This window comes from Rhinopithecus bieti, unplaced genomic scaffold (genome assembly GCF_001698545.2).
Source record: "Rhinopithecus bieti isolate Rb0 unplaced genomic scaffold, ASM169854v2 scaffold_38004, whole genome shotgun sequence".
Lineage (NCBI taxonomy): Eukaryota > Metazoa > Chordata > Mammalia > Primates > Cercopithecidae > Rhinopithecus > Rhinopithecus bieti.
Genome location: NW_016816095.1, coordinates 68,305 through 95,161, shown reverse-complemented (window position 1 = coordinate 95,161; position 26,857 = coordinate 68,305). Strand labels below are relative to the sequence as shown.

At 46.3% G+C, this 26,857-nt stretch overlaps 1 protein-coding gene across 4 annotated transcripts in view; it reads right to left on the bottom strand.

Moving 5' to 3' along the window:
- Positions 1-26,857, bottom strand: part of IRF2 (interferon regulatory factor 2) — a 90,749-nt gene that overhangs the window by 2,772 nt on the left and 61,120 nt on the right. For 3 of the 4 annotated variants that reach the window (XM_017854334.1, XM_017854333.1, XM_017854332.1), the window contains 3 exons: positions 17,643-17,760; positions 8,393-8,557; positions 208-254 (listed from right to left, as the gene is read on the bottom strand). In XM_017854334.1, the coding sequence (XP_017709823.1) occupies positions 208-254; positions 8,393-8,557; positions 17,643-17,760 (330 nt within the window). The remainder of the gene's footprint in view (positions 1-207; positions 255-8,392; positions 8,558-17,642; positions 17,761-26,857) is intronic. The other variant, XM_017854335.1, reaches the window with a different exon arrangement.

Below are 26,857 nucleotides of genomic sequence, written 5' to 3'. Positions count from 1 at the left end.
CCCATTCAGTTCCAACACCGAATTTTATAACCCCAAACCCAAAAGTATGGTAAATTTTAGGTGATGCATTATTTCCCCACACAAGAAAATCCCAAAGTGAAGCTTGTGATCTAAAGGAAAGGTGTGTAACCAGCAGCAAGGAAAGCCCGGAGCTGGTGGGGAGGCTTTTCCTCGGCAGAATCGTGGGTGGTTGGGGTGGCAGCTTACCTCAGCGCTCTCTTCATCACTGGGCACACTATCAGTCGTTTCGCTTTCTGTTCACAGAGAGAAAAACACAGGGCCATCATTCCTGTCCCTCAAGCTGTGCCCAGGCTCGGGCAGTGTTTATAAAAAGGAGACTGAGTAACTAAACTCATCACCTCCTCCCTTTGTAAAGTCAAACATTCTACATGGAAGAAGCTACAGTGAATTTCCACTCCATAATCTTCGGAGAAGCCAGGCTTGAGAGTTGTGAGGAGGCTCCCTTGGCCAGGGCCAGGCTGTGTCCACACTGGGCACTAACTCCCAGGAAGGGGCACTGGTCCCTGGGGCCCTCTTCCCTGCAGCTCCATCCACGATGCCCACATGGGTCCTGTCTTCCAATCCATGCCAACCAATTCATTTAAGTTCCAATGCAGAGTTGACCATTTCAAAAAGGTTTTCCTACATTATCCCTATCACACTCAGATCCTTCCTTTACCTCTCACCCCTTTAGGACTTAGATCCTGGATTTCTAGAGTTGCATCTGCCATGTGGGTTACCGTAGGTGGACAGACCTGGGGTGCTCCCTATGATCCTCACCTCCGCAGGTTCACTTTCTTTGGGATTGCCTCCCTTGAGTGTGGATGGAATGTGTGTCTGCTTCTAATAAATAAGATACAGCAAAGGGGATGGAATGGATGTGATCCTGTGTCCATGATCATGTTACATAACACAGAAACCTGTTGGAAGAGGAAACACTCTGCCTTGCTGGCCCTGCTGAAGCAAGCAACCATGTTGGGAAGGCTCCTATGGCAAACAAGTAAGGACTGCTTCCAGCCAACAGCCAGCAAGAGACTGAGGCCCTTGGTCCAACAACCTGCAAGAAACGAAATTTTGCCAAAACCACGTGAGCTTGGAAGTGGACCCTTCCCCAGTTGAGCCTCAGATGAGACAGCAGCCCTAGTCAACACCTCCATGGCAGGTTTGCAAGACTCTGCAGCAGAGGACCCAGCTAAACTACGCCTGGATTCCTGACTCACAGAAACTGTAAGATCCAAATGTGTGTTGCTTCAAGCCACTAAGTTTGTGGTTTCATGGTTATGGCAGCCAATCAGTTACCATCCCCATTTGGCCTGCCAGCTGTGAGACACTGGGCAAGTTTCTCAACTTCACTGAGCTGCAGTTTTCTCCTCTGTAAAATGAGGGCACTGCCACCTGCTAAGAGGATTACATGGAGAGTGAGTGAGAGGGTACATGGAAAAGGCCTAGCAAGGGCCTGGCACACAGCACACGCTCCGTACATTAGCACTGCTTAACCCTGGGTTTGCACAACAGGCTGGATTAATGGAATTGAAGTCTAGTGATTACACACAACCTATGGTTATAAAAAGATTTTTAAATGTAAAAACATTTTGATTTTGTAAAATAAAATATCAATGGTGTGCGATTTTTTCCAGTGTCCATAACCACTGAGAAATAAAATCACAGAGGGCAGAGCCTGTGCAATATTTAGGCATTTAGAGATCACTTAGTCTGAGCCATTCACTGTACAGACAAGGCCTAAAGAGTCACTGCAATAGCTTCTCTTCCTGATGGTAACCTTTAACTGCCTTTCCTCCCATTTAGTTCCAACTCTGAATTTAATAACCCCATACCCAAAAGTATGGTAAATTTTAGGTGACGTATATTTCAAAACACAAGAAAATCCAAAAGCGAAGCTCATGTTCTAAAAGAAGCGAACATTCTAAAAGAAGGGAGCCCTATGGGTCAGTGTCATGCCACAGTCTTTGCATGCAGGTCTCACAGGGGTCCTACGTCAGGAACCAGCTGCTCTTATCCCCCGTTATGCAGAAGAGCTCTTATGCTCCAGTGCCTTCCAGCTTTCCAGCCAGTCCCTGCTGAGGGGCTGGCCTCTGTCTCACGTCTTCCTGGTGGCAGAGCTGGGATGAGATGGCTCCAGCCCAGACAGAGCCCTTTCTTCCACCGACAGCATTAGCCCCAGACCAGGCTGTCTATCAGTTAAAGGCAAAAGAACAAATGGACAAACTGTGCCACAGGTGCATTCCTTAAACGAGGAAAGTAAGAACGTGGACTCCACTGGTCCCAGCCTGGAGTCTCTGGGCCTGTTTGTCAGCCAGTGTTCTCCAGTGACTTCACACAAGCCTGAGCGATCACGGGGGGCTGGCCATGAGCATGCAGAAGGCAGATCTCTCCACTCCTCGGACTGGGCATGTTTCCCCAAAACATACCGTGCTGGGAGCCACAGAGGCCCAGAGAAGCCCTCAGCCTCAGCTGACGAAGATCCCAGCTATGAAGATGAGCTGACAGTGCTAAGCACAAGAACTGTTTCCACGCAGAAACACACAAAAAACAACAGAAAGCAGAATCCCCTCCTCACAGAACCCTTGTGCTGGCTCAGTATCCCGAGGAGGCAGGAATCGGAACAGTCACTCCCAAGAAGAAAAATGAGGAACAGAGATGTTGAGAAACTTGCCAGAGTTGCCAACTGAGACAGCACAGAGGAGAGAGAACAAAACCGGACTTCTGACTCCAGGGCCTGCACACTGCACACAACAGCCCCACTTCCCTGCTCTTCTGGCCTCTGACGAAATTTCAAGATCCGCTTTCCATTTTATGCTGAGCTTTCTTTGTGCTCCAAAGCCAAGGTTTCTCTTCCTTTCATATGGGTTCAGAGGCTCTTCACTCCTAACGACTTTCCATAAATATCACGGTCTTCTTTTCCTTTCCCCTCCAAATACAAACAAAATAATGCCACCAAGCATGCTTTGGGGGCTGGGATTCCAGCACAGCCCAAGTCGCAGGTGCAAGAAGGGCTGGAAGTCAGATCCTGGGGTAAGGCTCCTGGGTGAGACCTTGCACAGCCCATGAATATGACTGGGATGCTAACTTCCTTTAAGTACCCAGTTTTCAGCTTCAGGGAAATAGCTGCAGATAAGAAAAGATACACACGCTCTGAACTTCTGTTTTCAGCTGACACAAACGCGAGCTGAAGAGCGTCATGTCTAGATTAAGGTCCACAGCATCTGAAATCGTCAGGAAGATGCGCCATATTAGGACACCAACAGTTTTTTTTTGTTTTGTTTTGTTTTGTTTTTGAGACGGAGTCTTGCTCTGTCGCCCAGGCTGGAGTGCAGTGGCCGGATCTCAGCTCACTGCAAGCTCCGCCTCCCGGGTTCACGCCATTCTCCTGTCTCAGCCTCCCGAGTAGCTGGGACTACAGGCGCCCACCTCGTCGTCCGGCTAGTTTTTTGTATTTTTTAGTAGAGACGGGGTTTCACCGTATTAGCCAGGATGGTCTCGATCTCCTGACCTCATGATCCGCCTGCCTCGGCCTCCCAAAGTGCTGGGATTACAGGCTTGAGCCACCGCGCCCGGCCAGACACCAACAGTTTTAAAAAGGGGCCATGAGTACCTTCGCTTAGGAGCAGAGAACCCTGAACCTCCCCCTGAGGGCAGCAGTTCTCTCTGCGACCCCAAAATCGGTGACTCAAAGTGCTTTGGTGGATGCACCGCGCCCCATGTCCTCTTGTTTCCTTGGTTTGACTCCACCACTCCCACTTCCACGCTGACTTCTTACACAAGGCAGCTGACTGCAGCTGTGCCTCCAGATCAGCGCTACTATGGAACTATCAACATAAGTTATTTCATTTTCCCTTTTGATCAGTTTGAATTTGCTTTTGCTTTTTGTTTATTACTTACTTCAAATACAATGGAATAAAGAAGTCTGGAGATGCTTCTCTAGCAACTCCAAACAAGCTGAAGCTGAAGGTGTTTACATGGCACCAACAGGCACATGAGTAATTCACTTAACCTTTCTGGTCTCAGTTTTCCTGAAAGCATCTGGGCTGGGAGGGAAGGGGAGTATTTGGATTAGATGATCTCAAAAGCTCTTCCAGTTCTAGGGTGACACTGGTTGTAGGTTAACTCTCTATTCCAGACCAGTTTTTAATGCCTCCCTGAGAATACACATACTGTCTAACCATCTCAGGAATACTGCTGGAAGGGAGATGATACATTTTTACCTGAAAGCCTGTTTGCACTCTGACATTCTGCTACACTTTCTGGAAGGCTCTTGTTCAACAAGTTTGATTTGAATGTCTTTCTATTGATCATATTCTCAATTACTTTCACCAGGAGTAAATTATTTTCAAATCGGAGTCCTCTTAATCTCAAAGCTATTGTGTCTTTGCTCCGCCCAACAAAATGCAAGCCTGGTGTGGTTTCCCGAAGGATTCAAAGCCTTTACTGATGGCTGCCGGTCAGCAGAAGATCTCCACTCTCTCATTATAGCCAGTGAGTCCTTTAGATGATGCTTTCTTCTCGAGTCTACTCTCCAGCCCCTCTTACCCATCCTCCCCCATTACTCTACTGTGGTTTTAATTAAACCATCAACCACCTAATAAAATTCTGATGCCACAGATCAGGCAAGCGGTCACTTTGTGATGGATCTTTAAATATGACATGTCTCTCTGCCAGAGCTTCCCAAAGTGGCACTTTGAAATGTCCCTCCCTAGTATGAAAGGTTTACAAATCACACTAGACGTTTATGTTGTCTTAAAACATCCAATGCAAGTACTGTCTCTTCTCTTTCTCACCGTAATATTTAGACCATAGAGAAGAAGACAGACTTGCAAAACTGAATGTAGTTTTCTAATATACTACTGGGATTATAGTTCAATGATTAGTAGAGGGGAAAACTAGCAAACAGCAGCCTCCAAATACCAGTTTCCCAAACAGATGAATAAAGATGGTCAGAGGAGGTTGACATTCAGATGAACAGCCCAAACAAAGGAACTCCATCATGAAAAACAGGCAAATGGCCGACTCTATTGGAGAACATAAAGCAAGAAAGGTGAATACACGCAGAAAGCTGCCTTTCCTGGCAGCATGTTATACAATTTCTGACGGAGGAACTAAAATTAGCCACAGTCAGTAACAGGGAAATGTTTTATATCAGTGTGAGCTCTAGAAAAGCAGCAGCGATGGAACATTGTGGCTCCATCCAGTAAGCCTCCCTCCACAAGGTTCTGGAGAATCCAGACAATGAAAACAATGGAAAGAACCAAAGACCACGCTGAAAAGCCAGGCTCCAGCAAAACCTCCTGTTGACTGCCATCCTGGCACTGAAATCCTTCCTTTCAAATCTATGCAAATGTCCTGAAGGCAGTAATGAAATTTTCATTTCTGTCTGCATGGATCTGCTCTTCTCCGGATTCTTTTGCTTGAGCAAATGCCACTGCTGGCAGAACAGCAAGAAGAGGTCTTTCCAGAATCCCCAGGAAGACCTCAGAAAAGTCTTACTCAACAGATAAACATAGAAGTCTATTCTAAAGCTCCGACCCCTAAAAAAAGAAGAGAAAAAGAAAACCACATGGAGCGTAACGATGCCTGCAGCAGCAGGATATAGAAGAAAGTCATGGGTTTTTAGCCATAACTATGTAAATGTAAGTAAAGTGGCTGAGTGTTTCACGCTTCAGTTAGCTCTACTGTAAAATTAAGGCATAAACATTCGGCTTTGCCTCCTTTGGTGGGTCCTTGTGAAAATCAAATGAGATCACGGGATGTGGCTGTGCTCTGAATGGCACAGCCCGTGCAGCTGTCCAGGGGAGCAACACAGGGTGAGGGGTTAAGGACCAGCCTTTGGCATCAACGGTTCATGGGTTCTAGCTGTGCTTCCAATCGTTCCTCCCTCAGACACACTGCTTTACCTACGACAGCCGTAGATCCATACACATATATATATGTTTTTTAAAGACAGGATCTCACTCTGTCTCCCAGGCTGGGGTGCAATGGTGCAATCAGGGCTCACTGAAGCCTTGAACTCCTGGGCTCAAGTGATGCTCCTGCCTCAGCCTCCCAAGTGGCTGGGACTACAGGCACATGCCACCACACCCAGCTAACTTTTTTTATTTTTTTGTAGAAGTGGGGTCTCACTATGTTGCCCAGGCTGGTCTCTGATTTCTGGGCTCCATTGATCCTCCCACTTCAGCCTTCCAGTGCGGGGATTACAGACGTGAGCCACCACACCCAGCCAGGTTCATCACTTTTAAAAAGGGGATGATGATGATGGCCGGCTGACAGAGTTACTCTAATTATAATTAAACAAGTCAACTGTATCATACCAGGCTTGGCAGCTCAGGCCTGTAATCCCAGCACTTTGGGAGGCTGAGGCGAGCAGATCACTTGAGCCCAGGAGTTCTAGACCAGCCTGGGCAACATGGCAGAACCCTATTTCTATTAACAACAACAATAACAACAACAAATAGTCAACTGTACCGAAGCACTGAGCATGGTTCCCAGGGCACAATAAACTTGCAACAAATGGTAGTTCTTGTGACTGAATACTGGCAAGGACCAAATAGGGACTGGCACGTATAAGAGTTCAAAATGCATTTGCTGAATAAATCACTGATGACAAGCTTATCCTGTTTGACAGATTATAGTCTTCCTGTAGCCAAGGTTTATTCTCACATCCCACTTACGTTCCTAGCATCAATGCACACTAGGACCTATGCTAAGTGAAGTAAGCCAGTCACAAAACAATAAACACCATGATTCCACTCATATGAGGTACCTAGAATGGCCAAATTCATTGAGATAGAAAATAGGTAGGAGGTTGCCAGGGGGTAGGGTGGAGGAGGGAAAAGAGGACTTAGTGTTTAATGCGGACAGAGTTTCAGTTTTGCAAGATGAGAAACATTCTGGTGGTGGCTGCCGGTGACAGCTGCACAACATGAACGCACCTAATGCTACTAAACTGTGCACTTAAAAATGGCTAAAATGGTAAATTTTATGTTAATGTATTTTACCACAATTTTTAAAAGTGAAAAAAAAAAGAAAAAACAAGAAAGTTGGCATTCAGGGAAAATGAGATTAGATTTAGTGGCTGATAATTCACAAACAACGGTCCTTTAATTTCAGCGCTGGTCTGAGCCAGTGTTGGGGGTGGCACCTACTGGAGGACACCCCATTTGGCAGCGTGTGAAGAGCACAGGGAAGAATCCCTGAACAATTTACTAGAACTGAACTGCAGTTTCCTAGGATGGGGCCTCTGCTTTTTATTTTTAATATCTGCAAGCAGTAACACTGACTCAGGATTTAGATTTCCTAATTACGACTGATTTCCACAAAGTTAAATGGAGATCATCAGGAAGAGAGGAGAAGATGACGTAATGCCGGTGAACAAGAGGGGCCGTCCTTTTACTCTGTAAGAATCAAGAACCAACTGATCTGTTCCTTCTCCTGTGACTCCTCCCGGGCCAACTCCTGCCATTATGTCGCCAGTTCCCTGGGGAATTGGCAATGGGCTCAGTCATCTGGCCTAATTAGAACCTGTACTAGATATAAAAAGAAAGAGGAAATATGTGGAAAGGACAAGTACACTTGGCGGAATGGAGTGGATCTAGCAATGAGCTTGGGGTCTGAAGGTGGAGGTCAAGTCCTGGCCCAGACACGTGCTGACTGTACGACCCCGAGTAAGTCCCTTCCCTTTCAGAAATGAAGGAACAGGAAGAGATCACCTCTAAGGTCCTATCCAGTCTGCTCAAACTGAGAATCCGTTAAAACACTGCCAAATTTCTAATAACTTGGACTAATAAATTAGACTCTGATGAACCACTGCCCTAAAGAAATCTTATCTGTTAACCATACATAAAAATGTTATGGGAGTCCAGGCACTGTGGCTCAAGCCTGTAATCCCAGCACTTTGGGAGGCCGAGGCAGGCAGATCACCTAAGGTCAGGAGCTCGAGACCAGCCTGGCCAACATGGTGAAACCCCAACTCTACTAAAAAGACAAAAATTAGCTGGAGTGGTGGTGTGTGCCTGTAATCCCCGCTACTCAGGAGGCTGAGGCAGGAGAATCGCTTGAACCTGGGAGGCAGAGGTTACAGTGAGCCGAGATCATCCCACTGCACTCCAGCCTAGGCGACAGAGCGAGACTCTGTCTCAGAAAGAAAAAAAAAAAAGTTATGGCCAACTGAGTAAAGAAATGCTGTGATCCTGTCCTCTACCTGAGAACAGAAGTGTCCAAGAAGATGTTGATCAAGATAATTAAAGTATGAAAAACTCCAGGAAGAATAACTCCTAGGACAGAGGAGAGATGCCCCGTGGGGTGGTGAGATGGGTGATCCTAGACCAAAGCACTGCGCAGCCGGTTCCCAGGCCTCCCAGAGCCTCCCGCTGCCGCTCACCTGCATAGGAAGACACGGGGGAGATCTGCAGAGGGTAGAGCTCGCTCATGCTGACCGGCTGCTCATCGCTCTCAGTGGTCACCTCTACGACTTGGCAAATGTCCGGCGGATTGGTGACAATCTCTTGATCCTCAATGCTGCTGTCCAGATGGGACTGTCCTACAACTTCAAAGAAAAGACAGCCATCACGCAAAGTCCCCTGACCTCACAATTCTAGCACACTTTCTCAAGAAAGAAAGTCTTCCCCAAAAGAGCCAGGCTGCCAGGCTCCCATCACCATCTGTCCCCTGCCATGGGGCTGAAGAACAAGCCTGAGCTCTGTAGCTCTGGGGTGATGTTTCCCAGGGAGCAGCCGGCCAGTCCTTGGCTCCCCAGGTCTGTCTCCAGCATGCCTGCCAATGGCATGCACCGTAGCCATGTCCTATCCAGCTCAGCAGAATTCCACTCAACCCCGTCACAGCCAAGGCCACAGGACCAGAGGCAGCATCCAGCCCCAGCCCCAGAGCCAGACATGACAGTACTTTGAACCTGACCAATTTCTACTCCCTGCTCTTGCTCCAAAAGAAGGCGCTGTGCTTATTTTCTGGATTCTATGATCCAGGGAGACATTATCAAACCTTACCAAAGAGGAAGGACCATGAAAATCCACCCAATTGTGTCACATCTAGCTGTGGGGTGCTCTGCTTACGCTCCCAGCTCTCCTCCTGCTCTGCAGGCAATATGTCCAACTAGCTGAAATATCAGCACAGTGGAATAGAGTCAGATCTCCAATTCTGGCAAACATTAGTAGCATCAGCTCCCCAGAACACTGATAAGATGGAATCTGACAACCCTAGCTCTGAAATCTGCCTCAATTTTTAAAATTATATTGTTTATTTCGAGATCATTGTAAACTCACATACAGTTGTAAGAAATAATACAGAGAGATCGTGTGCCTGTTACTCATTTTCTTCCAATGGTTATATCCTGCAAAGCTAGAACACAATATCGCAACCAGAGTATTGACATAAATAACAATCCACCCATCTTGTTCTGATTTCCTCAGTTTTACTTGCACTCTTTTGCGTGAGTGTGTACCTGCGCCAGGACTAAGTGCAGTTTTATCACACGTGAAGGTTCATGTACCTACCACCACTGTCAAAACACTGAACAGTTCCATCACCACCAGTGTCTCTCATGTTACTCTTTGTAACCACAGCCACCTTCCTTCAGTACCTCCCCATCCATCTCTTTGTCCAGGACACCTGGGCAACTATTAATCTGTTCCCCATTTCATTAATTTGTTCATTTCAAGGATGTTATATTAATGGACTCATATAGTAACCTTTTGGGGCTGGCTTTTACTCAGCAGAATTCACTGCAGAGTCACCCAAGTTGTGTGTTCCTTTTCTATTGCCAAGTAGTATTCCATGGTATAGATGTACCAGTGTTTATTCTCCCCCTGAAGGATGTCTGAGTTGATACAAGCCTTTGACTATTACAAATAAGGCTGCTATGAATGTTTGTGTTTAGGTTTTGTATGAACATCAAGTTTCCATGTCTCTGGGATAAATGCCCAAGAATGCAATTGCTGAGTCATATGGTAATTTCATGTTTAATTTTACAAGAAATTGCCAAACTGCTTCCCGGAGTGACCGTGCCATTTTACATTCCCACCAGCAATGTCTGAGTGATGAGATTTCTCCATAGCCTCGGCAGCGTTTCGTGTTGTCACTGTTTATTTATTTTGGCCATTCTCATAGTTAAGTAATGATATTTCATTGCCGTTTCAATTTGAAGATCCCTAAGGTCCTGCCCTAATTTTAAATGAAACTGACTTCATACCGCTGTCAGTTGGATGAAATGTCCCTGAAAATTAGCTTCAATAAATAAAGGTGAAGAAATAATTCCCAAGGTCCTCGTATATGTTATTTTAACATTTTATCCCACAAGGATGACAGATAAATCATCGTTATCCTGTTATAGATGAAGAAACTCAGGCACAGAGAGGGAGAGTGACTTGTCCAAACTCACACAGCTTGGAGAATATGTGGTGCTCTATGTTGCTGACATTTTCTCACCAATCGGCAAAGTATTCAGGTTAGAATGCACTCCAGTCTCCTTGAGACGCCAGGCGTCATGGAGAGGCTCCTGTTTTAATCACTCCAAGTATTTTATTTTCTAAAGTATTTTGTTTATAAACAGGTTCCTGTTTTAATTGCTTTCTGTGGAGCGATAAGCACATTCTCTGCTTGCTACGCAGGGAAGGTTTTAGAGGGCAGTGGCAATTCATAGGTTCTTTAATAAAGAAAGGAAAGGCACAGAAGAGGCTCAGAAAGGGGATTTGGGGCTGAGATAAGAGTCCAAAAGCCATAGCATACAGAATGGAAGGAAACCGGATCTCGTTTAGGTTTTCCTGGTGGGGATAAAATTAAAGAAAAGGCAGGCAGGCTATATATGGCAGGCAGATCCCAAGCCTGTTTATTTCATCCTTTGGACTATCCTATTTGAGGGTGAGGACATCAATTACGCAGGTCACTAGACACAGACTGACACTGACCTACACTGACCTCTCTCAAGTTTCTTCTGCCTCTTCCCTCCAAGTAAAATAAAATGGCAGGAAAACAAGATAATGTCCTGCCCTAGCCCAAGTCCTAAGAAGCAGCTGGTGGGTGGAGGTAGAAACCAAATGGGTGAGTTTGAGGAGGGAGGGCACAGTGATACTTTGCATACTAAGGCAATGAAGGCCTTAGATAAATGTGACTTAAGTCGAAGCCATTTAAACTTCCAGTACTTCAAAACTCATCTCTCCTTTGCATGTTGCTCCTAATAGAAAGAAGCAAGCTAGCTGGGACTACAAACAATGGCAGCCGCTCAAGTATCCCCCTAGTCAGATCCCTTTGTTCCAACCAGGAATTCTTTCTCTCACTGCTTTTCCCCATGACATCCAAGTCGGTTATTCAACTAACAGAGATTTATGGAACACCTGCTTTGCACCTCCTAGCCTCCCAGGGCTAGAAGGAGCAGCGGAAAATCGATGCAGTCAAGCATCCGGTTTGTAAGAAGTTCACAAACATGGCTATAGGCCAGCGACTAACCATCGAGAGAGTAAGTTGAAGGCCGTGAACACAGAAAAGAAAGAAAAGAAAAAGAACGGGGCCGTGCGATGGAAGCTGGAGAAGTGGGGTGATTTTTCTAGTTTGAGGAATCAAAGGCTTCAATGAGGCAGTGGCACAGGGGTGGGGGTTTAGCAAAAGGCAGCATGCACCATGCCCCTGACTTCCGGAGCCCCTTCCTGACCCGCCAGCACAGACCGGGCTCTGTCCCCTGGGTGCCTCTCACTCACTGTCCCCGTCGCTCGGCCAAAACTACAACGGGGCATGACCTTGCGACACTTCTGGACTTCCGGCCTTGTGTTGCTGGTTAATTCTATATACCCGTATGGCACTTTGAACTGGTCAATGGCATCTCTCCTCAACGAAAGTATGAACTTTCTGTGTCCAGTCATGACACACACTCACAACTCCCACCAGAGGCACTCAGGGACTCTCCCCTGAATAAATGGACACGTGAAGGGGCTGAGGTTCACTGACTGGAGCCAGAGTCGAGTCCTGCAGGAGATTGTGACAATCTGCAATTACGAGATGTGACAATTAATGTTTTCTAGAAAACGTCAAGACTTCTGGCGAGCGGACTCTTGAAGCCTTTGGGAAGTGATAAAGACAGCCGGCTGTGGGTGCGAGGGCTGGGGGACACGGAGGAAACGTGTTGGGGTGATGAAAATGTTCTGTCTTGAGTATGGTGGTAGTTACATCACTGAGTGCATCTGTCAACATTTATAGGACTGTATGCCTTAAAAGGGGTGACTTTTACCGTATTTCACTTAATATACATGACCTGGGATAAAAAGTAGATAAGCATGTCCATGCAGATTTTAGGTGTATCCTGAATGCGGGTGACCAGGACAGAAAAGTCAGTCTTTGTTTTCTGGGCTATGATCTGGATACCAAGTTAATGTAATTATGTTATCTCTCAGGCCAAATTCCCCCACAGGAGTGTGCTGCTTTATGCCCTGGTAAGGGACAATGGCTTCTCTCCATCCAAACATCCTGGGTACTTTAGAAACTTTCCAGCTCCCGAGTGAAAGCCCATGAGAGAAGCAGGGAAATCCCGGTATCGAAATGCTCTCGAGATGAGCATCAACACTATCGCTAACCAGTCTCTATCTGTTTCTCTCTCTCTGTCCCTCTCTCTGTCTCATGCCACGTGAACTGATTTCCCTGAACCGCTCACAGCAACACTGACTCCTGATGGCTGAAAAGACACATGAATAACAAACTTACCTGCTACAGCAAATAGAGTCAGAAGTGGCACTCCTCTGGGTACTAAAGAGTGTCCTAACTGATAATAATGACAAAACCTGACTTTCTGAGCACCTATCTTTGCCTCTACCTACCACTTCCCAAGACCTCACAACCCATGAGGAAGGCACAATAGTGATCCCCATTCTAGAGATGCTGAAATAACCAGACAAGGCATAACCACATAACGAATTCAAGGTCAGACAGCCAATCAGCAGCAGAACCGGGATTCAATGTTAGCCTTACCTGACTCCAAATTTCAACTCTTTATAATATGCTCTCCCTAACAGAGAGAGTTAATGAAGTCCGAACTGAGCTACTGTTGGCTTTCTTAGCCCCTCTCAGGATAAAAAACTTTTGAATCTCACCTTAGTGAGTCTTCAGGCTCATAACTAATAGTGACATTTCTTTTCAACAGTTCTCTGTTGTGTGCCAGGGAAATTCTCAGTTAGAAGAAGGAGAAATCCACTAAGTTTCTCCAGTTTATTAAAGTCAGCACATCTGAAAAGAGTCACCCACAGGAATGCAATTTTAACTGAATCTAGTTGCTGAGAATTATAACAATATTATTTATGGCTGGTTACTGATGAACGGTTTGATCCCTTAAAAGGTCATTCTTACTTTATTAGCCATTGTTGACTTAATGTAGGTCTCCACCTGAGAAAGCAGCTTGCTCCCACGCCTCAGAGAAAGTGCTTAAAAGCAGATTATTAGAAACAGAGGGGTCCTTGGAGGGAGCTTGGTCCTACCATTTTACAGCTGAAAAAAGCTGAAACCCAGAAGTCAGGTAGATTGCTAAGGTCACCCAGGTAGCTGCAGAGTCAAGAATGAAACTGATTAGCAGGCATATAAAATCAGGCCACCAGCAGGGCATCACGCAGGGAATTTCCCCCCGCCCTTCTGAAGGTTTCAGGAGTTAAACTTCATACCAGCCCTGATGACACAGCACAGATGGAGGCTACTTTTCTTAATCAAATATATTTTAATATGATTTTGGTAATATCATAATCATAACATATCATTTTACCCCCTTCTAGCCCCAGAGTGATTTATCTGTACGTTTCACTTCATCTTCACAGTAACTCTGTGAGATGGGCCGGATCCGTATGATTATTTCCATTTTCTATGCAATTTTAAATATTTCCATTTTATAAATAATTATATATTATTTCCAATCTATATAGACATTGAATTTCAAAGATTAAGGAGTTTGCCCAAAATCACATGGTAAATAAAAAACTTCAGAAGCAGGTCTAGAAACCACATCTTTTGACTTCCAATCTCGTGCTCTTTCGGTATAAAATACAGCCATGATTTGGTTTAGGCACTCGAGAGCCATGGTGGGAGAGACAGTCACTGTGGGGTCAGTGATTCAGAGACAGGGATCTGTAGATGCCTGGGCCAGGCTGTCCCTGACTACAGGCTGCACACACCTTACCAGGGTGACAGAGTGCAGGAGTAGGCAAGAGTGGGACGGGGCACCGTGCACCCTGCACCCCGTGAGAAAACAGCATCTCAGGCTACTACACGAAGGGAAGCACAGGATGTATCCCAGTAAAAACTCAGTAGAGGCCAGGCGCGGTGGCTCACACCTGTAATCCCAGCACTTTGGAAGGCCGAGGCAGGTGGATCATTTGAGGCCAGCAGTTCGAGACCACTCTGATCAACATGGTGAAACCCCGTCTCTACTAAATACAAAAAAAATTACCCAGGCATGGTGGCACATCCCTGTAATCCCAGCCACTTGGGAGGCTGAGGCAGGGGAATCGCCTGAACCCGGGAGGCGGAGGTTGCAGTGAGCCAAGATCATGTCACTGTACTCCAGCTTGGACAACAGAGTGAAACTCAGTCTCAAAAAAAAAAAAAAAAAAAACCACTCAGTAGAGGTAACCAATGTCTCCAGGGTCAATGATCTGGGAGCAGACGTGTGGATGAGACGTGTTGGGCTGGAGCTACAGCTCCTGTTGGAACTGCCACATGTCCACTCCTCACTGTGCCCTGTGGACAAAGGCTTTGCGGCTGCTCCACCAGAAAGAGGCCCACCACCAACCTCACTGTCTCCATGAGCAGCCACAGGGAGCTGAACTTGTTCAGAGTAATTCAAGTTCAAAGACAGGTATGAAAACGGTGGGCAGGGCCCAGGTCATGCCAGGCCCCAGGGACCTGGGGGAACTCAACTCCTTCTCTTGGGGTCAGTGGTGACATGATGACACTGGCATTTTTATTCTGTGAGAAGAACAAATGGGGGGCAGAATGGAAGCAGAGCCCAGGTGACAGCCAAGGCAGGCCCACACACAGTGTCCGAAACAGAAGGGATGGACTTGAGAAGTAGGGTGAGGGAAGACAGGAGGAGGTGACAGTTAATTATAAACGAGGTATTGGCAGCCAGGGAGAGAAGGAAGAAGAAAACAATATATAGCATCACAAAAAGATGACAGCTTTCTTGAGTAAATAAAAACTTCTTTTTTTTTTTTTTTTTTTTTGAGACGGAGTCTCGCTCTGTCGTTGCCCAGGCTGGAGTGCAGTGGCTGGATCTCAGCTCACTGCAAGCTCCGCCTCCTGGGTTCATGCCATTCTCCTGCCTCAGCCTCCCATAAAAACTTCTTAAGGCTGAAAACACAGCAGCCCAACTCCACTGCCCGGGTCTCTCGGTTGGCACCTGGTGACTGAGGAGCGGCCCCACAGTCTCACCTCAGTGCCCAGGCGCTCCAGGTCCAATACAGCCAAGAATAAAGTATGTTGTTGTGGGTTCTGTGTCTGGGCATATTGCGATGTAAGGGTTCACATCTCATATGGTGTTTCATCTTGCTAAGAGCGTTCTAGGGGTGTGGATAAAATCGAATGCCTTGTCTCAGGCCCCTTCTCCTAAGGGGTGAACAACTCAGCTTCCAGGAGGAAGGCATGGGCACGGCTGACAGCATAGGTGATCTCTTCAGAGGGGGTGCCCTCCATCTAAAGACTCACCCAGAGCTACTTTTTAATCTTTGTTTTTTTGGGCAGTCTCCCTCTATCACCCAGGCTGGAGTGCAGTGGTACCATCTCGGTTCAGTGCAACCTCCACCTTCTGGGTTCAAGTGATTCTCCTACCTCAGCCTCCTGAGTAGCTGGGACTACAGGCACCTGCCACCATGCCCAGTTAATTTTTGTATTTTTAGTACAGACAGGGTTTCACCATGTTGACCAGGATGGTCTTGATCTCCTGACCTCGTGATCCACCCACCTCGGCCTCCCAAAGTGCTGGGATTACAGGTGTGAGCCACTGTGCCCGGCCCCAGAGCTACTTTTTATCTTATAAATAAAATTTCTATCTGAAGCATAATAAAATATGGCAAAAATAAGGGGAAACAAAGGATATGGGAAGAGATGAAGACCCAGTGCCACAGCCCTGTGTCACCTCTGGCCATCCTGAAACCATGGCAAGTGCTGGGGCCAGAGTCTGCCAACCTTGAGTTCAACTGGGTGGCCCTCATGGGGACCCTAACACTGGCCAGTAAGCTGTGGATCTGCTCTCATGCGCCTTCAGGAGCCCATGTTGATACTTAGGTTTGCAGGCTTGCCTTAAAAAGCTGCTTGAGTTTCACTGTAGATAAAGACAGGCAAATTTGGAAACAATTACCAAAAAAAGAATATCCTATAGGGGGCACTTTGGGCAGCCAAAATTAAGACAAAAATCCCAACTCCATGACTTCCTAATTGCCATATGTCTAGTCACTACAGACTGCTCTATTTACTCCAGAGTAATGAATAGACTCTCTGGTTTCATAGCAATCTTTGCTTTATTAAAGGGTGGGGCTGTGTTTTATCAAGAAACACAACAGGGTTACAGAGCACTGCCTAGGCCGGTCACACAGAATGTCCGCACCTGCAAACTTTTTACACTGCCTGGGAGATGGTTTCAATACAAAAAAGCACTGCTAACCTCGGCAAGAGGCCAGCGGAGGCCTGTCAGGACACTTCAGCATGCTGCTGGCTTCTTCCGTTCCTAAAAACAGAAGTCACCACACACACAACAAAAATTCAATGCTAAAAGAAAGTAAAATAAAAGGAGTTTTTTCTTCTCCTTCCCCTTAAAGGGAAAGCAGGCTGAGGTCTTTTGGGCACCACACCTGTGCATTTGGCCATACGGGAGAGAAGGAACATCAGAAGACATGTCTTCATTGTAAAGACCCTGCCCTCCTTGGGGGCGGGCACAGCTAGCTACATCTGGAAGCTGTTCAACTGTCAGGAAGGAGGGAAAACACTGCTCCTCTGAGACCTCCAATCTAAATTTGGTGGCTTGGTTTTTCCCTCTCCTTTCTTTTCTTTTGCAGTATTTACCACACATGGTAACACTGCAGTTATCTGTGGGTGTCTTATGTTTACTATCTGCATCCCTCCATGAAAAAAGAAATTGGGCCTCCTCCATCTATTTCCTGCTCCTAGTACTGAGTCTGATATACAGAAGGTGCTCAAAAATATCGGCTGAATCAGAGTGGGCCCTTTGGCAACCCGTCTCTGTGCCTCAGTTTCTCTGCCTGCCAGGAAGCAGCTGCTGAGAGGACTTGTGAGGACCATCTTCCCTCTCCTTGGTTCCCGAGTTAAATAAATACTCTTTTGTCCATGTGAACCAAATACTGAAAGACTGGGATCGCCAGCCGGATCGCCAGCCACGAGCCGCCGGGAAACCAACATTTCTCCTGGGAGGTCACCCCAGCCTTCTTCCACGGAGACTGACCCGTCTAAGTTCCTTTATCTGATCCTCAAAAGCCTTCGTTTCTCAGCCTTGAAATCCGGGGGCTGGAACTTGCATTCTGAGATGATTCCAAGACCTCCTCCCACTGACTATGTTATTTGAAGTTCACTGTTTTACAAATTTCAGGCCCCAGGGGGCTGCTCATATGTATAAAAAATGAGATGTCAAAACAGTTTACCTATGATGTTCACCGTACTATCCACTTCATTTTTTATAGCTGAAGTCAGGACCGCATACTCAGGAGAAATATCACTTACTCCATTACTAAGCCCCAGAGATGACTCAACTGGTTCTTGCTAGGAAGAAGAAAAGAAAAAAGAATTGAGAACACTTCCTTTCCCCTCCCTTCTCTTAGCTGAAATTCTACCCTCGGCCTACTTTCTTTAATGCTAGGGTCATTCATGCTCAGCTGCCGATACATTCATTCCCTGCCTCTTTAAGCTGGCCTGTTTTAAAGCACATTTCTGCACAGGGTACACTGCTGGGTATTCAGCTCCTTCCATTTTCCTTCAAGGAAACGGTACCGGCCCATCTGGCTCGCCTTTAGGAAATGCTTCCACCTGCAGACAATAGCTTTGGGGCTACGCAGAGCTGCATCACTGTCTCTGTAAAATGCTGCACTGTGTGGATTCCACATTCTCCTCCTCTGAGGGAGTGCTCAAAAGAATCAATGCCTGGCTTTCTCCTAAGGGAGGAATCATGCCACCTCTTTCATAGTTATTTCTTAGGGAAAGCTCTGCCTCAATGACTGGCCCAAGAACAGGAGCCTAGGGGAAGTTGTAGATGAATTCTCTGCAGATAAGTTTTGCCATGGCCTCTGGCCACCTGAGGCCCTGCACTGGATGGCTGGCTGATCACAAGGGCCGTACCCTGGCCTGAGTCCAGCCAGGCAACCCCATACCATGGGCTTTACATAACTGCCCTTCAGGTGGCTGAATATCCCATCCAGCCCAAGAATTCTGCACGCGCACACTAATGAAATAATGAGAACAAATTCCTTTCCCTTATTGGAGCTCTAAATGTGTGCTTTTTTCAAGTGCACCAGTACCCTCCATTCCCTTGTACTAAACAGCTCTGCAGAAGCCAGCCCTGAGGTGCCTGGTGACGTTCAGCTCTCAAGGTAAGCTTGCATCTGCTGCTACCATAGCAATCAAGTCAGACAAAAGCCACACAGGACAACACCCAAGGAATCCAAAGCGGAAGAAGAGGGTGGAGAGCAGAAGGAACACAGGACTGGAAGCAGAGGATCATGCAAGTGGATGTGACTGTGTTTGGAAAAGTCAACAGTGGTCGGCTCTGAAACATGGTGGGTGTTCTCATCAGTTTATTTATACGCTAGCTGGAATCAATCCTCCCAAAATCCTCAAAAAGTCACTAACGGAAGGAGGGGAAATAACCTCCTCCTTCATAATCCCACCTGGCAAACTCCCACCTTAATAACATGACTTCAAAGGCGTCGCTCCACTGTATAGCTCAGTTTTCAAATAAACGATACGCTGCCTGGTTTACCAGATGTCCCGAAGGTCCAACGTTAAGGGTAGGCCCAGAACATCCATCCCTACCGGGCATGATTTTTACTCCTTTCTCCCCCAGCATCTTGCATCTCTTCTCTTACAAGCTCTAAATAAGATGTCTGCCCCTTCTTGGGTCCAGCACGGTGGCTCACCCTGGAATCTCAGCACTTTGGGAGGCTGAGGCTGGAGGACTGTTTCAGCCCAGCAGTTGGAGACCAGCCAGGGCAACATAGCAAGACCTTGTCTCTACAAAAAATAAGAACGTTAGCCGGGTGTGGTGGTGCATGCCTCTTGTCCCGGATACTTGGGAAACTGCAGTGTTGGGAGGATCTCTTAAGTCCAGGAGTTCGAGGATGCAGTGAGCTATGATTATGTCACTGCACTCCAGCCTCGGTGACAGAGTGAGAGCCTGATTCTTAAGGGAAAAAAAAAAAACCTGCCCTTTCTGGAAAAACAAAAAAACAAACAAAAAAACCTTGCCTGTGACGTGGGTGAGTCAGCAGGTTTCCCTTCCTTCACAGCCAAACTTCCCACCCCCCGTCTGCCTTTCCGGACTTGGCCTCTCCACCTGGGCCCCCCTTAGTTCCTGTGGTCTTGCTTCCCCTCCACCTCCAGAATCAAGCTCCCAGCGGGTCTTGAGAGCTCAGGCTTTGGAATCAGAAGGGCCTGGGGCAAAGCCTGGCACCTCCCCTCCTCACTAGCTGTGGCTCCTTACTGAACCTCTGTAAGCCACCCTAGGGCACCGCGGACAGTTGTAAACTGAGGCCAATAATAGGACCCACGTCATAGGGATAAGGTGAAGATTAAATGAGCTAACTACGTACATAGCACTTATTAGTAAATAAGTACTCACCATTACCAAAGGTCACCAACAAAACTCTGCTCTCCTAAATCCAATGGCCTTTTCTCAAATCCCTTCTCCTGGCCCCATATTCTGACCTCTGATGGACTGTGCTGTCCCTCCATGGCCACCTGGACTGACACTGCTGCAATTCTCCACCTCTCCGATGGCAGCCTCGTTTCTCAATGGCGTCCTCAATGACCCTGGTCAGTTTCCCTCCCCCGAGTCATGCCCCACCTTTCACTCTTCCACCCCCATTTCTTCAACTCCCTCAAAAAGAACTAAGCACAGGCCTCTGAAGAAGTGACCAGAGAACTGCTCATTTGTATGGGTTTCCTTTGCTGTCTGACCTTATTTTTTTACTCACTCTGTTTCTAGGTTTCTTATAAAACTAATGAGGCAGTCAGGCTTGCATATATTTAAAAAGCTAAATTAATTCTGATTTCTCCATTGAAGACCTCTAAATGTTACACATGATCTACAGTTTAATGAGTGACAAGTGATACTTTTATCACTTGAGAAAACGATGACTCAGAGTCTAAATTAATTTTTCAAGATCACGCTACTTTTAGCCTGCAGAGACACCGGAACTGAACTCTGTCTTTGGTCATAAAATATGGTTCAATTCCAGGAGCTTTCTGTCTTAAGAAGCCCTTGTATCGTGCCCTAATTCCAGTGGAGACTGAGACACTCTTTTGGACACTATTCTACTCTCTCCATACTTTTTTCTTTTTTTTGAGACAGGAGTCACACTGTCACCTGGGCTGGAGTGCAATGGCGCGATCGTGGCTCACTGCAACCTCCACCTCCTGGGTTCAAGAGATTCTCCTGCCTCAGCCTCCCAAGTAGCTGGGATTACAGTTGCCTGCCACCATGTCTGGCTAATTTTTTTGTATTTTTAGTAGAGATGGGGTTTCACCACGTTGGCCAGGCTGGTCTCGAATTCCTGACCTTAGGTGATCTGCCAGCCTCGGCCTCCCAAAGTGCTGGGATGATAGGCGTGAGCCACCGCACCTGGCCTTCTACTCTCTCCATTCTTACCCTGTATCCTGCACTGACCACTTCTATAATGACATCATATATTCCACCGATGGAGGTTGAGAAAGACCATTCCAAACACTGTGTTACTCCCTTCACCCCACTTCAAAAAAAACCGTCATTTCAGAGCTATCATCTCACTGATACTGTCACTCTGGACAGACAGTATAGTCAATGGCACAGTAAAATAGAGCCAGCACCTCCCGAAACGCCTCCATCCAGGGTGCAGAATAGGCCCAGGAGAGAAGGATCTTCACTAAACTGGGTCAAAATTTTGGAAATGATTGGAAGTAGAAACATCTAAATCTAAGCTATATTAAAAATCCAAGGATCTCAAATGAAGAAAAGGGGTGTGGAGTTCTCTACGTAAAATGAACATACAGATCCTGCAGCCCCTGAACAGCCTTCACCCGCAGCCTCTCCTGGACCCCCGATGCCCCACTCCTGCCCTGGCTCAACTGCCTGCTGCTTTGCTGCACCATAACCTGGCCCGGTGAATCCTGGCCAGGACTCATGTCTCCTCTTCCTGCTCCCTTTCTCACTTTAGATAGAGGCTCTTCTGTAAATCCAGTAACCCATAGCTTTCTTGACTTTTAATTTTCTCAACTTACTCCAAAGATAAAAAAAAAAAAAAGAAAAAAGAAAAAAGAAGACCCTGCTTGGGTCCAGACTCCTCCACGGTGCATAAACGCCGCCAAACATTTATGTTCAAAACTTTTGCTCTAACTATAGAATCCAAGGTTTGGTCTACACGGGGGCATGAACTCTGCCAAACACTGACGCTCAAGAACCTTTGCTATAATTATAGAACCCAAGGTTTGGTCTATGGTTTAAGGGATTTTAAGCAAAAGCAAACTGGCACAAGAGAGAGTTCAGGGGCAGGAGCACACGTCTTTAGACCTGTAAAATAATACACCTTTAGCTGGTCTTGAAGCTACACAAGCTGAATGGGTTTGGGGATGGACCAATGCTCTAATTCATCTGTGCAAAGCCAATCTCTTTGAAGCCAGATTTAAGAACATCAAATTTAAGGGCATCTCTAGGTCTCTGCTAACAGAACGTGTAGGCTGAGAGCTGGACTTCACAAGGAGGTCAGGGAACTGGACCCTGGCGAGTGCACACACCGAGCACAGAGGCTGCAATGCCACTGAGAACAGAAGCTCTCGTAAGACAGGCTGGGGCCTCCTGCCCGGTCCCAGAACCACCTTCCTTCCGCTCCTTCCTTGGAATGAGGCCATCATCATTCTCTTCCTCCCTTCTCTCACTGCAGCTTCCCTCTTGACTTTTTTCCTTAGCTCACTTTTCTCTGCCTCTTCTCTGCAGGCCTTTGTCTGTATCTCACACAGCTTCTCTCTTGGAGAAGCCATCAGTTTCCAAAGCTACCAATGCCATTCTCAAGTACATGACCACACATCTGCCCATTGGGCACTCACTCAAGTGCTATGCTCTCCAACTTTCTAGCTGGCATTGACTTTCAGGGCTCTCTGTCACTTCAAAGGCAGCATGTCCAAAGCGAAACACCCTCTCCACAAAACGACCTCCATTCCCAACACTCCCTTCTGAAGGTGCAAGACGCAGGGGCCTCCTCTTTAGGCCGCTCTTATCTGCATCCTCCATAACCTCCTCCACTTTCTGGAGAAACGTCTCCTCCCTCCATGCCAGTAGCACCAGCTACTGCCTTTCCACAGCAGTGTCTCCGCCCCCGCCCCTTCCTACCCCGGTGAGAAAGGCCTCCCTTACATAACCAGTTCCCTCCTGCTCTAAGTGTGCTCCAAGGAGTTCAACTGCATCTCATCCCATAAAACTGTCCCTCAAGCTTTTCACATTGGGCTCGGAGGTCCCGTTCTGAGCCACCACATGGGAAGGGAGGATCCCAGGCAGGCAGAATAAGCCTGATAACCCGCTTCACCCAGGGCATCTCTCATCTTATCTGTTTTTCAAGTGAGTTGCTGGCGTGTGTTTTCATTTGATTAAAATTTAAAAACTGAAGACCTCTTCCAACCAGTGAAGGGATCACTCCAGGAGCAGCCCTGCCAGGGAGTGTGCCGTGTCTTCATCCAGCTCATGTCACTGTTAGAGCCAACAACTCTATGAGAAAGAGCAGCCGAACCCCTATCTGCTTTTCTATAACTTCCACCCATAGGTCTGCGCTCAGAACCAATACAGACCAGGCCTAATCTTTTCCAAGTGACTTTGGCAGCCCTTCCCAATTCTGTCTCCTTCATAACACTAACACTTTGATCTGGAAGTACTCCGCAGTTTCAAGGCACGTATGTTTCAGCCGCAAACAACCCTCTGAAGCAGGAAGTACCCATTTCTATTCGCCTCACCTACACGCCTGTATTTCCCATTGCCCGCTACACAAACTTCTGCTCTAATTAAGTCAGTTTCCTGTCTCATCCAGGAAAGACAAACCAACTCTAATCTCCAGGCCTTCATTCCTGATGCCCCTAGTGTGGGGGAAGGACCATGGTTTGACCCTGTCCACCCCTCAAGGCCTGGCTTAGGCTCCAAAGGCTACCAGGCACCCGGTGGACAAACCTGGATTCAAATCTCAGCTCTGTAAAGCAATGCAGCCTTGGGAAAATGAATCAGCTTCTCTGTGCATCCATTTCCTAAATGTCTACAAGGGAAACAAGCTGCCCATCACAGGGAGACCTCAATGAGACAATAATCATAGCTGGGAACTTGGAATCAGCTCAAAAATATCAACGAGTCCCCCTCTGTTTTAACTACTTCTATCCTTATTGTTCTTGGCCTTGTGTGAAGTCTCACAGAGCAAACCGTTCCATGATATTTTCTGAAGCATATGCATGCACCGATGATGTAGAATCCAGGATTTCTCACTATTGTTTTTCTTTCTTTTTTAAGGTGGAGAAGGGGTCCTGCTCTGTTGCCCAGGCTGGAGTGCAGTGGTGCAATCATGGTTCACTGCAGCCTCGAACTCCTGGGCTCAAGCCATCCTCCTACACCTCAGCCTCCTGAGCAGCTGGGACTACAGGCATGTACCACTGTACCCAGCTGTTTTTCTTGTTTTCACTTCCTTAGATATCCAGTTACTGCCGCACAGGTGGGGCTTAGCTCAAGGAAAACATGGCTCACTGAGTATGCAGGGATATGCCCACAAAAGGAAATGTCAGAGGATGCTGAGGCCGTTTCTGCACATACCACATGGCCACTGGGCCTTGGGTCTTCCAGTCTCGGGGAGACTATTTGTTGGGGGATATACAGCATGGAGATGAATCATGAGTGACCCCAAGAAAATTCTAACACTTGGCCTACATGTTGTAAACACTGTTTGCTAATTAAAACTTCAACTTGAATGGAAGATTGGGAAGAGCTTGCTTCAACAGCAAATTTTCATACCTACTTACCACATGAAAGACAGATTTCCTCAGTAGAAGAAACCTGCTTAGTGTATCCAGTTACATATTTGGATGGACTAAGTAGGTTTAGTATATTTGCACAGGGTATATTAACTCAGTCCTTGGGTGTTCTGATATACAATTAAAAGGTAATATATTAATAGCTAGTAATTGTCCTCTGACTTTCCAATTCCAGGCGCCCTGGGGAGTTCACTTTTCAAACACTCTACAGAGACAGAGTCCACACGATGGCTTGAACAGCCAGGAAGCACAGAACTCGGGAAGCCCACTGGCCTCCTCCGAGCTTCCCTGCTTTACTGTAAAGCACAATGCAAGTAGCTCGAAATTCCAAAGTTAGGCTGTGTTTAGGCCTAATGAATCACCTGCCTTCTGCCGAAGGAATCAGGTCCTTTCAAAAGAAAAGTTTGAGGTATGAATCATATCCTCATGGCACAAGGATTTCATGAAACACACTTGGCTAAGGTGGCTCTTGACCCACATGGCTGCACCTAAGGGAATCTCTCACTTACTTCCCTGGGCCAGGATGGTCAAGCCCACCTAGGACTGTGCCTTCCACAACTTGCTCATTTTAGGGCCATGTGAAGACACTGCCAGTGCCGATGTGGCTGTAGAGATCCCGGACGAACGGGACCACCACATGGCACGAACTACTAAGACGGACATTTCCTCGCATTGCCACATCCCTGAAAGAGGACATGCCTTTCAATCCATTATGTGTCATGGTTTCATTGGAAGCAATTTTTCTAAGAGATACACAAAATAATAGTGCATCTTAGCATCATTGGCATCTGGCATTCGATGGAATACAGTGGATACATGTGAGCAACGTGGGCTGAAAAGGCAACATCTGTTACTCCATTCTTATTTCTTCATTAACTGTGATTCGGAAATTAAATCTGCATCCTAATGGAAAACCCCTCACTCCCACCCCACATATCCTACTTATTTATGCATCTATTTAGTCAACAAACGCTGATCCATCTATTCAGTTATCAAATATGTATTAGTGATCTGTTCTGGGCCAGACACTGAGCTAGATGATGGGAAAACAGTAGTAAATACGATTCAGTCACACTTGAAATTGTAGTAAATTCTCACACATTTGTGAGAAAGGTATACTTTTCTGACTAAATAACATGAATCAAAATGTAGGCCTTAAAAATACTAACTCGGCCAGGCTCACACTTGTAATTCCAACATTTTGGGAAGCCAAGGCAAGAGGATCACTTGAGGCCAGGAGTTTGAGACCAGCCTGGGCAACAGAGTGAGACCTCACCTCTATAAAAAAATTTTTTAAAATTATCCATGCTTAGTGGCACACACCTGTAGACCCGACTACTAGAGCGAGGCTGAGGCAGGAGGATCACCTGAGCCCGGGGTGTTGGGGCTGCGGTGAACCATGATCGTGTCACTGCACTCCAGCCTGGGTGACAGAGTAAGACCTTGTCTCAAAAAAAAAAAAAAAAAAAAAAAAAAAAAAAAAAAAAAAAAAGAACTGTGAGAAATGATATGGCTAACAACTAGGTTTGCTCAATGGCAAAATATATATATATATATATTTTAAGAGGTAATATAGGAGAAACATATATACTTAAAAAATACTTAAAAGACATTCAAAAACCACATGTGAATTTTATATGGGTCTTAATTTACATAAACAAACCACACGAAAGTTATAACATGTATGAAACAACTGAAACTCTGAACACTGGCTGGATATTCACTGATATTGAGAAATTACCGTGTACTATTTCAGGTACAAGAATGACATCATGGTATTTTTATAGAGCACTTATCTTTTAAATATATATACTGAACTATTATGGAAGAAATGCTATGAGGTTTGGAATTTGCTTCAAACATTACATTAAGCTGAACTATAAAGAATTGTTTTTGGGCCGAGTGCCGTGGCTCCCGCCTGTATTCCCACTTTGGGAGGCTGAGGTGGGAGAATCTTTTAAGGTCAGAGGTTCAAGACCAGCCTGGCCAACATGGTGAAACTCCATCTCTACTAAAAATACAAAAACTAGCCAGGCGTGGTGGCATGTGTTTGTAGTCCCAGTTACTCGGGAGGCTGAGGCAGGAGAATCGCTTGAACCCGGGAGGCAGAGGTTGCAGTGAGGCAAGATCGCACCACTGCACTCCAACCTGTGCCAACAGAGTAAAACTCTGTCTCAATTAAAAAAGAAAATAAATAAATAAATAAATAAACAAATTATTTTTGTAAGTCAAAAATGGTTGAAGGGCTGCAATTTCATGTTAGAAGTCAGGAAATGGGAAGAGCTATTGATGAAGCAAAACTGGCCAGGAGCTGATTAAGGTTAAAATTAATCTGAATGATGGCCTATGGAGTAAATTTTACTCATTTGTCTCCTTTCTATGTGCATAAAATCTTTCCACAATGAAAAGTTAAAGCATAATAGGCCTTTAATATAGTGCAATATTTAAATTTAGTTAAAAATAAAAATTAGTGAAAGTGAAACTGAAAGTATCACTGCAAAAATACGCTGCCTAAATTTCTTCATCTGCAAAGGGAGGCCAGCGAGCTAGACAATCTCTCTGAGATCCCTGGGTCTGTGGCCAGTGTCTGCTCTCTGCTCAGCCACTGAGGCTT